The sequence below is a fragment of the Saccopteryx leptura genome, chromosome 7 (assembly GCF_036850995.1).
Source record: "Saccopteryx leptura isolate mSacLep1 chromosome 7, mSacLep1_pri_phased_curated, whole genome shotgun sequence".
Lineage (NCBI taxonomy): Eukaryota > Metazoa > Chordata > Mammalia > Chiroptera > Emballonuridae > Saccopteryx > Saccopteryx leptura.
Genome location: NC_089509.1, coordinates 18577695 through 18595359, shown reverse-complemented (window position 1 = coordinate 18595359; position 17665 = coordinate 18577695). Strand labels below are relative to the sequence as shown.

The following is a 17665-nucleotide window of genomic DNA, read 5'->3' as shown; positions in this document are numbered from 1 at the left end:
AAACCTTTTGTTAAGAGGGAAAACAATTGCAGTTTTCAAAATTATAGCAATAGCAAGAATGGGAATAAGTCCAATTTCAAAACCCAAAGGATGATGAGAAAGCCATTTTCTCTATAGATTATAAATAACCATTAAAGATTTAAAGCAATGCACAAAAGTGACTAGGCAAGACAAAAAAACCCAAATAAAACAAAAGCTTTCAGCCCCAACCAAAATGTGATAAAACTAAACTGAATGCAGTGCTATATGAAAAAAAAAAAAAAAAAAGATCATCAAGCATGAGGGACGGCCCTTGGCATGCCAGCACAAAATATTTACTATACCTTAGACCTTTTTCCTGTCTGTCCAAATGACTGCAATGGCCGCTGAATACACAAGAAAGATTTGTATTAAATTTCATACTGAAATGCAAAGTTTTCTGTTTAATTCATAATTCTAAGCCACTAAGAAACTAACTGCATAAAGAATAGAAAATGAAGAAGTCAAAGTTGGTATCAAGTAAAAATGTATTGATTCCTCCCAAAAGCACAGAAGATTCTAAAATTTTTCTGTGGATTGGCATTTTCTGTAAGTGAGCAAATGACCATGATTTCTGTGCTAACTGACCTAAATGGAACTTATAAAGTAACTTCATAGATAATAGCAAAATAAAACATGCTTCTTCATTATTTTATAACATACACTTGAGGCAAGGTTAGGAAGGAAAAAACCCACAAAAATCCTGAGGCACTTTAAGTAGTGGTGCTTAGCAAAGTTACAGACTTACTAAGGAGAAATGTTGCTAATGCACATCGAGACAGAGTACAACCACCTATCTATTGAGCCTTTTAAACACTGTGTGAAGTACACCACCAGTTTATTAGTTACAGAATCCTGTCTACCCGGTCTAGAGTAAGGCAATGAAGTTATATAAAGAGGTCAAAGTTCCGCCCTGGCCGGTTGGCTCAGCGGTAGAGCGTCGGCCTAGCGTGCGGAGGACCCGGGTTCGATTCCCGGCCAGGGCACACAGGAGAAGCGCCCATTTGCTTCTCCACCCCTCCGCCGCGCTTTCCTCTCTGTCTCTCTCTTCCCCTCCCGCAGCCAAGGCTCCATTGGAGCAAAGATGGCCCGGGCGCTGGGAGAAAAGATGGCCCAGGCGCTGGGGATGGCTCTGTGGCCTCTGCCTCAGGCGCTAGTGGCTCTGGTCGCAACATGGCGACGCCCAGGATGGGCAGAGCATCGCCCCCTGGTGGGCAGAGCGTCGCCCCTGGTGGGCGTGCCGGGTGGATCCCGGTCGGGCGCATGCAGGAGTCTGTCTGACTGTCTTTCCCTGTTTCCAGCTTCAGAAAAAAGAAAGAAAAAAAAAAAAAAAAAAAAAAAAAGAGGTCAAAGTTCCAATACACATGTTCAGCATGATTGTCAAATCATCAATCATGTGGTTGGGGAATCCACTGGCAACTCGCTCTAGTGTGTGACAGCAGGCTGTAGATTGGGAAAGCAGCTAAAGTGCTCACGAGCTAGAGCCAGTTAGGTTTTAAAAATGCTTTCCTTCCTCCAATCTCCTTCCAATCTCCTTCTCTAGCCCCAATCCCAAAAAGTACCAGGTCCAGGTCCCTATCATTTATACTCACTAAAGCCAGGGAGCCAGTTTGGTAACAAACATAAAACAGATAAAAAGTCCTTAAAAATCTAAATTAGTATTGTTCACACATGAAAAAAGTCATCATGTCATTCTAATATCCAAAAGCACCTTTCTAGTAGAAACAAGAGAAATAAGAATATGCAGTACCAGTGTGTCCTGTCCCCCATTTTAAGCCCAAAATTCTTGAGATAAGCATTGTATTTTTGAGATTTTGACCCTGGATTATCCATACCACATACAAATTAGCAGTAACAAACACAAAAGGAAAGTAGAATGAAGAAAAATGACTTCCAATTTCTTATAGAGAAGAAAATGGCTCATATGCATACACATGACATTACAATGCTGCCCAAGAGCTTCTGAATGTTGGTGTTGTCTATTTTACTCTCTAATTTGTTTAAGAAAATCTCTAATCGTAATTCACACCCAAAAGTATAATTAGAAGAAATTATGCTACATAGATTAAGGACTTAAAAGGAAGAAAAAGTGGGAGAAAATCAACAAATAAATGCTAGCAAAAAGGCAGAGATGAGAAAAGAATTTGCAACTTCCTCCTGTGCTCTTGCTTTAATTCTAAGCATCAAGGGTAAAAAACTTCCTATTAAAATTAAAAAAAAAATAAGAGAACAACTGACAAGCAAAACTTGTATTTATATGCAAAGCTGAATTTAAATTTCTGACTTTTCTTCTTACAAGTAGGTGATCCCAGTCAAGTTATTTCAGTTTACTCTTATCTGTATAACAGTTCATACTATTTGTACTAATTTTCAAGTTTCTTGAAAAGGTTCAATGAAAGGGCAGATTAAAAGGGCTTTGTAAAAACTAAAGCACTATATAAATAGATCATTAAAGGTTAAACACCTAGCATGTCAGAAGACCAATGTTTTACTTCTGCTTACTATGAGATTTAACTTAAAAAAAAATCTATGAAATGAGGATGCTGTACATCAGTATTTTTCAGTGGACTGGCAGTTGAAAATTACTGTTGTATATTGTTTCTAAAGTAATAGTTTAGAATTTCCATGGATTTACATGTGCATTTAACAGCCTTAATTCATATGAATTCTTTGATGAAAATTAAGATTAAAAAAGACACAGAGAGGTAAAATTAATATGTTCTGAGTTCCTGCTATATACTAGACACTGTGCTAGGTACTGGGGCTATAAAGATGAATAATACACAGTTCCTGGTGTCAAGAACCTTACAGCCCAGACTCAGAGTTACTAAATGGTCAGCCGTAGCCCAAGACCTTCAGAATATTAGCCCGGTGCACTTCATATCACACCTATAAAAACCTTCTTGTGGATCAAATACTACTTATGGGAGAGAGGATTCTAAAGATGGCCTCTCAACATTCCCATCCCCTGGTTATTTAATCAAACACTAATCTAAATGAGGATGGGAAAGGATTTAAAAGGTGTAATTAAAATCCCAAGTCACTTGGTCTTAACAAGATACAGATATAATTCAGCTGGGTCTGATCCAATCAAGTGAACCCTTTAAAAGCTGATCATATTCTTCGGTGAGGAGCAGAAGTATAAGTCAGATTCGAAGGGCAAGAAGCACTTGATACAGCATGCTGGCTTTGAAGTTAGAGGTTGTGTGAGAAGGATTGCAGGCAGCCTCTATGAGAACACTGGCCTTTGACCAACAGTGAGCAAGGAAACATGGACCTCAGACCTACAACTATAGGGAACGAGTTCTGCCAACAACTGGAAGGAACCCAGGAGTGAATTCTTCCCCAGTCTTTAGATAAGGCCCTAGTCCAGCCAACATCTTTGATTTCAGCCTTGTGAAACCCTAAGCAAAGAATAACCTGGTCCCAAACTAACTTCTAATCTATAGGTCTGATATCTACAACTGAGTTGATATTGTATCAGGTCTACCAGAAAGTTCTGTCCGTTTCTATCACAAGTTTCGACATGTAAGCACGTTTCTTTGGCGCATGTGTGCCTCTCTATTTTATCACTTAATGTATACATACCGATGTAGCAAATTAACTAAAACAAAGTTAATTCATGTTAGTCTTATGTGTGAAGCGATAGTGTACCCATGGCTAATGATAAAGTTCATTTACGCCACTGTAATTTTTACAAATTTCAACAAGGAAGAAATGCTACAGAAGCATGTAGAAATTTATTGAAAGTGTTTGGTGAAGGTACAGTTTCTGATAGGGCATGCAGAAGATGGTTCGAAAAATTCAAAACAAGTGATTTCGACCTTTCTGATAAGCTACGTTCTGGGCAACCATCTTTGATTGATGACGATGTTGTTAAGACCATGTTGGAGCAAGATCGTTTTCTGACAACTTCGGAGATCGCAGAAAGGCTTAATTCAGCTCAGCAAACCATTTTGGGCCATATTCGGAAGATAGGATTGGTGTGGAAATATTCAATTTTTCATTGTAAAAAAATATGCATAACATAAAATTTAACATTTTTACCATTTTCAGGTATACAGTTCAGTGGTATTAAATACATTCATAATGTTGTGCAACCATCACTGCTATCAATGTAGATAACTTTTCATCCTGTAAAACTTAAAACTCTGTACCCAATCAAGATAATTCCCATTCTCCTCTCCTCCCCAAACCCTGGCAATCACCATTCTACTTTCTGTCTCTATGATCTTGACTATTCTATATAAATGATATAAGTCGAATCATACAGTATATGACTTATTTCACTTAGCATAATGATCTCAAGGTTCATCCATGTTGCAGCATAATGCAGAATTTCCTTCCTTTTTAATGCTAAATAATACTGCATATTTGAGAGTGAATGCTATTGAACATGTTCAGTACAATGAAATATCCATTGATCTGTTGAAGGATGTATTTGGGTTGATTCCATATTTTAGCTATTGTGAATAATGCTGCTATAAACATGGATGTACAGATATCTCTTCCAGGCTTCAGTAAAAGTTTTAGAATCTGCAATACTCAGCAAGAGAGTCTGAGTTTATTGTAATACGCACTGAAACCCAGATGCTGCTTTCAGGGTAGTCAGACCAAATGAGGTTGGAGAAGGTCATGACTGAAGCAGTATGGAGCTCTGGAAAAGCACATGGAGGAAGGCTAGGACTGAGTCCTGGCTGTGCCACAGGCTCTCCAGGTGGCCTTGGGAATTCATTTTCATGAGTGCAAGTCTCTGGAAAATGGAAGAGTTGCTCAGATCAACTTTGAAAATTTTTTAGCTGTGACTCTGAATTCTATGAATCTAACTCCAAAATAGTCAATCATTACTTTGTACTTCTCTTGCCAACTCAGGATTTTTCAGGGAGAAATGTCATTACATGAATTAACAGAGGGCATCCCTCTCTGGGGCATTTCTTCCTCAGCCTCTTTTTCCATGAAGGATGGTGGTGGTAATGTTCCCTGGGTTTTCAAATGGAAACTTTTCCACCCTGAACCCAAACACACACTGTTAGTTCCCAGGAACTAGCTAGGTATGGTGTCCACTAATACTCATACCTCAGACACTGGTGTTCACTCTTCTGGAAATGCCACAGTTCCTCTCCAGTACAAGTGAACTGGCTTAGTGGCTTTCTTCTTATTGTCTGTGAGGCCAGGACCAACCTGTTACCACTAGGCGGTGTGTTTCTGCTATCATATCACAGAGGGCGTGTGCTCTTAAAAGACAGCCAAGGGGCAGGGAGTCGGTTTTCTAATCATTTGATTGAGTAGCTTCCAAAGCTTATGGCTGTTTTCCTTCATCAGTACTGCTATTTGTCTTAGGCATCTTACAAAGTCTGTTCAAAGAACCACCCCCGGCAACACTGGCATCATCTGGGAGCTTGCTGCGATGCTGAATTTTGGGGGTCTCACCCCACACATTCTTTACTTCCTTGTTTGCCCTTCTTAAAGTTTTTGACTTTGAATGACTCTGGCAGCTTTGACTCCTTCCCTCTTGGATGTGTAGTTTATAGGAGTTATGTACCCATGGGAGACGGGTGTCTTGGAGGTGGTGCAGGGGACTGAGAAAGCCCTTCTTATTGGCTTCTTTGGTGTCATATCTAAGAAATCGTTGCCAAATCCAATGTTATGAAACTTCTCCCCTATGTTTTCTTCTAAGACTTTTATTTTAGCCCTTAGATTTAGGTCTTTGATCAATTTTATGTTAATTTTTGTATATGGTGCTAGGTAAGGGTCCAACTTCATTCTTTTGCACATGGATATATAATTTCCCCAGTATCATTTGTTGAAGAATGTCCTTTCTCCATGGTCTTGGTATCCTTATCAAAATTCATTTGACTGTATATGCATTGGTTTATTTCCTGGCTTTTTATTCTAGTCCTTTGGTCTATATATATGTCTGTCCTTTAAGCTAGCACCATCCTGTTTTGCTTACTGTAGTTTTATAGGAAGTTCTGAATTCAGAAAGTGTGAGTCCTCCAGTTTTTTTTTTTAATTTTCAAGACTGTGTTGGCTACTCCAAATCCCTTGAGATGCCATGGGAATTTTAGAGTTTTTCTATTTCTGCAAAAAAAGTGTCATCTGAATTTTGATAAGGATTTTATTGAATCTGTAGATTTGGGTAGTACTGTCATTTTAACAAAATTAGTCTTCCAATCCATGAACATGGGATGTGTTTCCATTTAGTTATGTCATCTTTAATTTCTTTCAGCGATGTTTTAAAATTTTAATTATACAAGACAATCACCTCCTTGACTAAGTTAGTACCTAAGTATTTTATTCTTTTAGATGCTATTGTAAATGGTATTGCTTTTGTAATTTCCTTTTAGTCTGTTCATTGTTGTATAGAAATGCAATTGTTTTTTTGTGCTGACTTATATCCTGCTACGTGTGGAATTTTTAGGGTTTCCTACACATAAGATTGTTATCTGCAAAAATAGTTAATATTACTTCTTCCTTTATGATGTGAACACCTTTTTTTTCTTGCTTAGTTGAATTACTAGAATTTTCAATACTATGTTAAATAGAAGTAGTGAAAGCAGACACTTGATTTTAGCCTTGTTTTTGGTTTTAGTGGAAAAGCTTTCAGTCTTTCATCATTGAGTATGATGTTCAATGTGGATTTTTTCATGTCTTTTATTATATTGAGGTAATTCCCTTCTATTCCTAGTTTTATGAGTGTTTTGATCATAAAAAATTATTGAGTTTTGTGAAATGCTTTTTCTGCATCAATTGAGCTGATTAGATGCTTTACTTCCCTAGCATTTCCTTAATATGTATTGCATTGATCAATTTCCATATGTTGAAATTACATTCCCTAACATTCCAGAAATAAATCCTACTTGGTCATGGTGTACAATCCTTTTAATATGCTACTGAATTTGCCTTGCTAGTATTTTGTTCAACAATTTTGCATCACTGTTCATAAAAGATACTGGTCTGTAGTTTTCTTGCAGAGTCTTCATATGGTTTGGAATCTGGGTAATGAATTAGGAATTATCCCCCCTTCCCTTTAATTTTTTAGTAAAAGTTTGAGAAGAATTATATTAGCTCTTTAAATGTTTGGTAGAATTTACCTGTGAAGAGATCAGAGAGCCAGGGTTTTCTACTGTCTGGAGATTTGTGATTACTGCTTCAATCTCCTTACCAGTAATCTTAGCCTTGGTAGGTTCTATGTTTCTAGAAATTTGTACACTTCATCTAGATTATCCGATTTTTTGGCATACACTTGTTCATAGTACCCTCTTTTTAGCTTTTTTTTTTTTTTTTTTTTTTTTTTTGAGACAGAGACAGGAAAGAAGACAGAGGGTAAGAAGCATCAACTTGAAGTTGTTTCATTTTAGCTGTACATTGATTGCTTCTTGTATATGCCTTGACCTGGGATCAGACCTCAGGCTCAGTCTGAGCCAGTGTCCCCTTGCTCAAGCCAGCAACCTTTGGGTTCAAACTGGCAAGCTTTGGGATCATGTAGATGACCCCCCTCCGATAAGCCTGCATTCAGAGCTGGTGACCTTAGGGTTCCAGGTCTCTGCTTTATCCATTGCACCATCACAAGTCAGGCTAATTCTTTTTCTTTTGTAGAATTGGTAGTAATGTCCCTACTTTCTTATTTTAGTAATTTGAGTCTTCTCTATTTTTTACTCTATCTAGCTAAAGGTTTGTCACTTTTGCTGATCTTCTCAAAGAACTGACTTTTGGATTCATTTATTTTCTCTTTTAATAGAATTGTGTTAAAGTGATTTTGCTTTTCAATTTTAAAAGAATGTTACTGTCAAAGTAAAAATTTAGCAGCTTGTTTAATAGACATTTATGACTCCAGAAATATGCTAATTAATTAGAATTTAGAAGGCTTAGGGACAAAGCCCCCAATATATAACTTACATTGTTTGACACTGAAGCGTAGGGCAAGAAATAGGCCAACAAATGGATACAGAATATGAAACATCCTTAATGGAATTTCAGTTTGAAACTGATTATTTATACACTGTCAGAACTATACACTACTATCTTGGAGAAAAACAGGTTTAATCATAAATGGTTAAGGTATAACATTACAATAAACATAAACTGTTTATTAATTTACTGTTCTGTAGATCTGAGAGCAAAGAGAAACAAACATGATTAATGATTTTAGTACTTTGGTATTTTGTTTACAATAAAGAAACTTTAAACAGATTTAAAATTTATTTCAGAATACAATTCTGAAAGAATACTCAAAACATTATCTCTACCTTAACTGCTACTCCAAACAAGAGAGCTTTAAACTTAGTAACAAAAAAGAAACTAAATCTATATAGTCAACTTCATACAAAGGGATGATATATGTTTCATTTCCTAATGTTTCTTTGCATATATATATATATATATATATATATATGGAAAATGCACTCACATATATCGGAAGCTGTTCATGTATCCTGGCAGATAAAGCCTTGTTTAAAAAAATCAGTTCTCTTATTTCCTTCAAAACAAGGGTTACCAACACAGTTTGGACTGGGCAGCCTATTGTTATTGGGAAGAGGGATCATTGTTTGACCTTTTCTAAAATACATTTTGAATTATGTTTATAGGCACATATATACAGATCCATACCCCTAGACAAGCATTTGTCAAGTACAAAGATAAAACTGTAAAAAAATGGTAAAGATGAATTTGAATCTTTAATAACATAAGATTCCTTCCTGACCAGGTAGTTGCGCAGTGGATAGAGTGTCAACATGGGACACTGAGGTCCAAGGTTCAAAACCCCCAGGTCACCAGCTTGAGTGTGGAATCACTCACATGATTCCATGGTTACTGGCTTGAGCCCAAAGGTTGCTGGCTTGAGCAAGGGGTCACTGGCTTGGCTAGAGCCCCCTGGTCAAGGCATGTATGAGAAGCAATCAATGAACAACTGAAGTGCCACAACTCTGAGTTGATGCTTCTCACCTCTCTCCTTTCCTGTGTTTCACTCTCTCTAGCTAAAAAAAAAAAAAACCACAAAAAATCCACAAGATTCCTAATTTTATATTTTGAAATAAATGACAGTAACAATCAACACAAGTAATTTACCTAAATTTAATCTGAGAAATCTATCCCTGAGAAAAACCAAACAGAGGCCATATATAACTTACTCAAAGTGAACAAAGCATTTATCCTACCCTATTTATCCTATGTTAAAGATTAGTAGTAAGTAGTCTAACATTAATTTTTTTCTGGATTTTGAAACTTGACACCTCACCACCCCAATCTTCCAAATACTTAATGATCACAGAAAGTCTAACATAAATTAAATTTTGCAATAGAAATAGTGTGTAGCATTATGAAAGTTACTAAGCAAAAACCCTTTACACAATTATTTGGGACAATTATCAACAGTTCAGGACAACTTCACAGCAATTATGTGGGAAAGTTAACTTCCTCACATTAATACACACAGATTGCTTAAATTTGCTCTAAAGTATTCTTACAAAATTCTTAAGAAAGTAGTCCTAAAACTTATATAAAAGAGTATAGTCCAGAACAAAACTTTAAATAAAAAATACAACTAATATATTTTTTCCCCCACTGGTAACAACATTTAATAATCCACACCTAGGAATAAAGAAAATAAACAGAAAACTTCTTAAAAATTATATCGTTCTATAGTATTTTGTGATTAAATACACTTTGATTTTAATTTATTGTGTTTACATAGATTCCAGTGCCCCGAATGCATCCCCGCCCCGTGTTCCCCTCAACATCTCCTTTGCCCGCCTCTCCATTGCACCCTCTCCCCTTTCCTTCAGCTTTATCCCATCCTGTCATCCCCTTTCCCTCTGTTCTCTTTGACAACTAATATTTTTTAAAGAGTAGAGCATCATTCAAGTAGAATTATTTATAAAAAAAATGGTCAAGGAGCTCTGTGAGGTAATCTCTAGTTGGAACCATACAATGTGATGTCTAATGTTTGGCTGAAATAAATTTCAGCCTCTCTCTAGTTTGATGAAATAAATTTTATGTAAATGTTATCCTGAACAGATAATAGAAAATCATAATACATATTTCTTCACAGTATTAAAGAAGCTATGACAACAACCCCTCATTTCAAAATAAGTTTTTCTAAATAAAATACTGAGGGGATGGTCAGAAAATTAAGACTTGGAAATAAATGAAATGTATGCTTCTTTAAGGAAAACATTTTTGTTATCCTAAATCACTTTATTTTTAAAAAAATTTTTATTAGGCCCTGGCCGGTTGGCTCAGCGGTAGAGCGTCGGCCTGGCGTGCGGAGGACCCGGGTTCGATTCCCGGCCAGGGCACATAGGAGAAGCGCCCATTTGCTTCTCCACCTCCCCCTCCTTCCTCTCTGTCTCTCTCTTCCCCTCCCGCAGCCAAGGCTCCATTGGAGCAAAGATGGCCCGGGTGCTGGGGATGGCTCCTTGGCCTCTGCCCCAGGCGCTAGAGTGGCTCTGGTCTCGGCAGAGGGAAGCCCCGGAGGGGCAGAGCATTGCCCCCTGGTGGGCAGAGCGTCGCCCCCTGGTGGGCAGAGCATCGCCCCTGGTGGGCTTGCTGGGTGGATCCCGGTTGGGCGCATGCGGGAGTCTGTCTGACTGTCTCTCCCCGTTTCTAGCTTCAGAAAAATACAAAAAAAAAAAAAATTTTTTTTATTAGTGTGTGTGTCTGTGCAGGAGAGAGAAAGAGAGAGAGAAAAAGAGGGAGGCAGGGAGGGTGGGGGAGAGAGAGAGATAAAGCAGCATCAAATTGTAGATGCAGCACTTTAGTTGTTCATTGATTGCTTCTTATATATACCTTGACCAGAAAGCTCTAGCCAAGCCAGTGACGCTTTGCTCAAGCCAGTGATCTTGGGCTTAAGCCAAAGACCATGTGGTCATGTCAATGATGCCATGCTCAAGCTGGCAACCCTCCACTCAAGCCTGATGAGCCGCATCCAAGCTGGATGAGCTGCGCTCAAGCCAGCGATCTCGGGGTTTTGAACATGGGGCCTCAGAATCCCCAGTCAATGCTCTATCCACTGCGCCACCACTAGTAAGGCCTAAGTCACTTTAAATATTACTGTGCTGAAGCAAGACAACAGACATAAATTATATTTATGGTAGCTGATTTTCAGAATGACAGGAGAGAAATAGAATACCAACATTAATTGGCAAATACATCTAAATTTGAGTAAAAATAGTTGGTCCTATATAAAATGAAAGTTTTAGGCAGTATCTTAGAGGTAACCAAAGGAAGATAAAATATCTAGTAGTATGTCAGAAACAAGACATTTCATAATAGGTAACTTCAAAGTAAATTGAAAGCTAACTTCAGTTGACTTTATTTTACATTAGGTAAAATATTTTTCTAATTTTATCTATTTCCAGACTCCTAGTATCAATTACTTAAATCTCTTCTCTTTATTTCAACTCAAAGCCCCTTGCCAAACCCCTGGCATGGAGGCATCCTGAACCTCAAGAAGATTCAACCATAGTAAATAGTCCCACATGTAATAAATTCTAAATAAACCTTAGAATAAGCACTGTATACAGCACTCAATGCATTAACATAAAATGAATTATCATATTCTCTGTTTCTCCTTCAAATCTTCATAGTCGCCATACTACATGGAACATATCAGAGACCATGCCCATTTTTGCTTATTATAGTATTTCCTTGGCATAAAATAGGTTTTCAGTTAAGTGTTTGCAGACTGCATGAAATTTTCCTATAGTATGAACCACTAGGCCATACGATAGCAGCCCATCTGAGAGTGGTCATCGGAATGTTTTTGTGCTTATTGACAAGAGCAACACAGGGCATGAAATGTGATAATTCAAATTAATCCCTTGTTTGATAAGCATAACCTGGAAAAGTAAACATTAGGTCTAGAAAAGAGATTAAAAGGAAATCTTAGTATTTCAATCATGAATGCAATACAATGCTAGGAGATTTTTTCTGATTCAGTCAGGACCCTGGCATGCTGCCATCACTGAGTGCACAGATTACAGGCATGGCAGTTCTGTTTTAAAAAGTGCTATTACCAAAAATGACTAGAAAAAACATATTATTCCTCCCAATTTCTTAGATAATTATTACTTGACTATACTTAATCAGTGGGGCTTAAATGCTTTCTTATAGGTGTATGAGTTGTATCATTTTCTAACATACTTGTGGCACATAATGAGAATAAAAAAAGGTTTTGACCAAATATATGAAATAACCTTTAAAAAAGCCTTTACTTATCATAAAGAATGAAGGTTTAATTTTTAGCATATAGCCCTCAAGGTCCTCAGAATATAAAAAGAATGATAGAATATTTCCTCCAGAAGTAGAATTCTTTATTCATAGAGTTAAACTAAAACAGAAATGTTAAAGACAGTATTTAAAGATAACTTTTTGTGGTAGATTAAAGATCTTTCCTACTGATAGGCAGGGTCTAATTTCCCTTCTCTTGAATCTGGACTGGCTTCATTGACATGCATCATGAAAAGACAACAGTGGAAGTGACATTCTGGGACTTCTGAGCCTAGTCAAAAGAGATCTCGCAGCTTTGCTTGGCTCTTTGAACTTTCATTCTGTGTCACCATAATAAGCCTGACTGCTCTGGGGTCTATGTGCTGGAGGGACAATAGGTAGGCGCTCCCAGTTTCAGCCAGCCCACATTCCAGCCATTGGCACCAAAGTGCCAGATATACAAGTGAAGCAGTTTTGGACCTTCTAGGCCAGCCCATCTGTCAGTTAAATATCAGTCAGGGACCTCTTTTGACTCCTTGTGCAACAGAAGATGCACTCAGCCAAGCCTTTGTTCCATTTTCCAACTCACAAATCATGAGGCATTAAAAAATAAAATGCAAGTTTTAGAAAATTTTGTTTTAAAATTGTTAGTGCTTTGTTTTTTGATAATATGTTATGTAGTAAGAGACAACTGCAACACTTAGAACTAAATAAGTACTACTTGAAACAATTTTTACCTATCTTGTATCTGTTGATCAACTCCTCAGTTTCCTTCTAAACTTGGAATTAAAAGCCTTCTCAGCGTTCAGTTCTAAATCATCACATAAATGTAGTATCAAAAGCCTTTAAATGAGCCCTGGCTGGTTGGCTCAGTGGTAGAGCGTCAGCCCATCGTGTGAAAGTCCTGGGTTCAATTCTGCCCAGGGCACACAGGAGAAGTGACCATCTGCTTTTCCCCTCCACCCCCTCTCCTTTCTATCTCTCTCTTCCCCTCCTGCAGCCAAGGCTCCATTGGAGCAAAGTTGGCTGGGGTGCTGAGGATGGCTCCATGGCTCCACCTCAGGCACTAGAATGGCTCTGGTTGCAATAGAATAACACCCCAGACAGGCAGGGCATCTCCCCCTAGTGGGCATGCCAGGTGGATCCCAGGAGGGGTGCCTGCAGGAATCTCTCTGCCTCCCAGCTTCTCACTTCAGAAAAAAAAAGCCTTTAAATGAAATTCCCCCCCCAACCTTTTTTCTCCGTCATGGATGACTGCTTCGCCCAAATGCTGGTTTTTTTTCTTTTCTTTTTTTGCAAAAAGAACTTCTGCATTTTCCATCTCTCTATTCTCCTATCTTGTAAGAGCTCTCAGGTTAAATTCAGAACTCTCACAATACTGCTAAGGTGCAGAGTGGAATGAAAAATAGAATGCCAGTACAAAAAGTACTGGCCACATATAAATGTAAAGAATTATATTACATAATACAAGCAAGTCAAAGAGCTAGACTCAACAAGCTAATCTGGTCAGCGACCAGCTCAAACACCCGCCAATGAGCATATCCCAATGGCTCAACTCATTCTTTCAGAATTCTGAAAGTGAGTTTTGTATGAAGGGGATAATTATATAATGAATATATAATTTATAGCCAGAGAGAAAATACTATTTACCTGAAAATCAATATTGTTGTCAATACAATGTTCATTCTTCTCTGCCAAAATCTTCCCATAGTTCTCTGATTTGGTAAGGTTTTCAACTTTGGTTGTATCTTTTGTATCTGCCACCAAATCCTTCATTGTTTCAGTTTCATTTTTTACAGTAACAGTATCAGACATCCTCATCAGCAAAGGTTATTGTAGAATTCTACAGGGAACTTGAAGCCTTAGCAAAAAAAAAAAAAAAGTTAATTTAGTCGGAAACATTTCTTACATTCAGTTACAGCACAATACTGACTGACTTACTTTCTATGTCCCAGAAATAATGTTGAGTATGCCCATATAGAAGCAATATTTATGCTTTCAGAAAAATAAAATGACCATATATTAAAGGATACAAAGCAACTAAAATTAAAGAATCAACAGTATGCAAACCACACACAAAATTAAAAATAAATAAATAAATAAATATCCCTGCTTTCAAGAAGTATACAATTTAGTGGTAGACTGGCTAAAATTAAAAAAGAAAAATTTTAATACAGTAAGATAGAATTACAATAAAAGTATGAGGTGAGTTTGATGAACACGACACTTGTGAAAGTTCTTAGGAAACATTAAATAATAAGCCATATGGAGATGGGAGGCAATGGTTTGCGTTATCAGAAATGTGTATTTAGATGACAGCAGAAATTTTTTTCTCTAAAGGAATATTATGAGCATCATCCTATGAGAAAAGTATTTTCCTATCACAGCTTTTATTTAGAGTCCAAAAATTCCAAATTTTTAAAATTATCCTGCAATTGCAAAAGAAAATAATTTAAAAAATAAGCAGCAACATTCTATACAAACACAGTTGTGTATCTCAATTAACAACTGTTTGGAATTATGAATCAAGCATTTAAAACTCTCCTGACTTCTGTGATTCAATGCCAAACAGCATATATTACCAAATGGTCTAGTATACAGACTGTAGCAAATACATCAAATGCCAATAAATTTCACGTTTTTAATAAGTTTAAGAAAACGCTGGGGACTTCATATTAAATATCAAATAGAAATGTATCAGAGATAGCTGTCATTTTAGAAAATGGGAACTTGAAGGCAGAAGTTGTTGTAAAAAACTTTTTCTTTCCAGCTTTATAATTGTGTTAAGTTTAATGTATATGACATGAGGATCTCACACAAGTATATATCGCTAAATGATTACCACAATCTATCACATAATTATAATTTTTTTTTGTGGTGAGAACAAGAACAACTTATTTTGAAATTCATCCAAAAAATTAAGATAAACTGATGGTTCGATAAGAGAAATGGATATAGACGGACAGGTACAGGTTAAAGTAAGGATAATGAAATATTAATGATAGAACCCAGGAGTGGTTATATGGTTGCTTACTGTAAAATTCTTTCAATTTTTCTGTAGTTCCGAAATTTTCATGATAAAATATTGAGGGGGAAAATACATCTGAAAAGGTTTTTTGTTGTTTTTTTTTGTCACAGAGGCAGAGAGAGGGACAGAAAGGGACAGACAGACAGGAAGAGAGAGAGATGAGAAGCATCAATTCTTCACTGCAGCTCCTTAGTTGTTCATTGATTGCTTTCTTGTAAGTGCCTTGACTGGGTGGCTATAGCAGACCGAGTGACCCCTTGCTCAAGCCCGAGAACTTGGGCTCAAGCCAGCAACCTTGGGCTTCAAGCCAGAGACCTTAGGGCTCAGCCAGCAACCACGTGGTCATGTCTATGACCCCACACTCAAGCCAGTGATCCTGCGCTCAAGCCAGATGAGCCTGTGCTCAAGTCGGCATCCTCAGGGTTTTGAACCTGGGTCCTCTGCATCCCAGTCCGACGCTATATCCACTGTGCCACCACCTGGCCATGCTGAAAAGTTTTTAAAAAGAGAGAAATAAATTCTAAAGTCACAGACGAACTCAAATGAATAAAAAATATGTCTACCTATATTATATTCCCTACCAATGTTAATTGGTTTATTTTCAAAACCGTAAGGTTACCAAGGCAGAGAGGGTTACTTGAAATACCCTGGCTCCTCGCTTTTTTTTTTTTTAAAACACAGAGAGAGAGAGAGAGAGAGAGAGAGAGAGAGAGTCAGAGATGGATAGACAGGGACAGACAGGAACGGAGAGATGAGAAGCATCAATCATTAGTTTTTCGTTGTGATACCTTAGTTGTTCATTGATTGCTTTCTCATATGTGCCTTGACCGCGGGCCTTCAGCAGACCGAGTAACCCCTTGCTCAAGCCAGTGACCTTGGGTCCAAGCTGGTGAGCTTTGCTCAAACCAGATGAGCCTGTGCTCAAGCTGGTGACCTCGGGGTCTCGAACCTGGGTCCTCTGCATCCCAGTCCGACGCTCTATCCACTGTGCCACCGCCTGGTCAGGCCTTGCTTTTTATATGTAAGATTTTAAAAGAAAAGAGATGTATTTCTCTCAAGTAATAAAAGATGTTACCTGATGTGTCCTATGGATTTTGTATTGTGGTGTCCCACAAAAATAAAATAAAATAATCCAAGGTTCTTTTTCACAGTTGTCAGCCAGGATGTCAATTGTATTGAACCATCTGGAATCTGGCAGGAGGAGTCCCATGTCCTTGTCACCACTGTAGATTCCTGGTTTGAAATGGACTGTCGTGGATCAAATGTATCATAACTTTCAGTGGCCTGAAATAAAAAACAAACATTAAAACATTTTAACAAAATAGCCAAGTGAAACAATATCATAAATTAAAAATGTTACTGTGGTGATTATATTGTCTTGTCCTAAACAAGAGTGAGAACACGTAGTTTTCAACTAATTCGGACATATATTGGTTTTGTGAGCTTGAATAAGTCACTGTGGCCACCTAGAGAATGTGGCAGCAAAAGGGGAATGGAGAAGAAAGCAGGTAACATATAATAAGAACCTAGTATGTGGTCAGTGTTGTAAGGGAGCTTTTATCTTTACTATGGGTAAGAAAAAAAGGTTTGCCCCAGATCACAAACAGGACCACTTAACCCCAAGAACTGTGACTTTTAGTTCCCTTCCAGAGCCACAACTCCTTAAACTTAAAAGACGACTGTAATTTTGAATAATAATCACACCCTAGATTTTCAAAAGAACATAGGGGTATAATAAGCCATTTAACATTTTCAAAGAAACCTACATTGTCTGTTAAAATCAAATGTTTCTAATGGATGGGATAACTATTTTTAAAGACATCGAAAGATCAATGCCAAAATTCTGTGTCATCTGCTTTTTCTTTTTCCATGTTTAATTTTCATTCTGGAATGTAAAGCTCTCTTTAATTATACTTCACATACAATATATTAGCTTCAGGTATACAATAGTGATTTGACATTTATATATCTTAGAGAGTGAGCACAGAAAGTACCACATCCGTCACAGTACAAAGTTATTGTGATATAGACTGTAATCGCTATGCTGTACTTTACATCCCCATGACTTATATATGTTTGTTTGTACCTCTTAACCCATTTTACCTTTTTGCCTATTCTCCTGCCCCCACCAACCCTCTGGCAACTATCAGTTTTTCTCCCAGTCTCTAGTTTTCTTAGATTCCACACATAAGTGAAATGATACAGTATTTGTCTTTCTCTTGACTTACTCTACTTAGCATAATACCACTTAGCCTAATACCCTCTAGGTCTATCCATACATATTATTGCAAATGGCAAGATTTCATTCTTTTTCATGACTGAAAAAGCGCACGCGCGCGCACACACACACACACACACGGTGGGTAAAAGTTAGGTTTACAGCTTGAATACATGACAGAGTTTATTCTT

The 17665-nt window shown here is 37.5% G+C and overlaps 1 protein-coding gene across 7 annotated transcripts in view; it reads right to left on the bottom strand.

Moving 5' to 3' along the window:
* The window catches only part of R3HDM1 (R3H domain containing 1), a 119430-nt gene extending 102960 nt beyond the window's left edge, over positions 1-16470 (bottom strand). For 4 of the 7 annotated variants that reach the window (XM_066345522.1, XM_066345526.1, XM_066345524.1 and 1 more), the window contains exons 1-3: positions 16332-16470; positions 13879-14089; positions 324-365 (exon numbers count right to left, since the gene is read on the bottom strand). In XM_066345522.1, the coding sequence (XP_066201619.1) occupies positions 324-365; positions 13879-14049 (213 nt within the window). In that variant the 5' untranslated portion in view covers positions 14050-14089; positions 16332-16470. The remainder of the gene's footprint in view (positions 1-323; positions 366-13878; positions 14090-16331) is intronic. The other 3 variants (XM_066345523.1, XM_066345525.1, XM_066345529.1) reach the window with 1 other exon arrangement.
* Positions 16471-17665: the final 1195 nt, after the last annotated feature.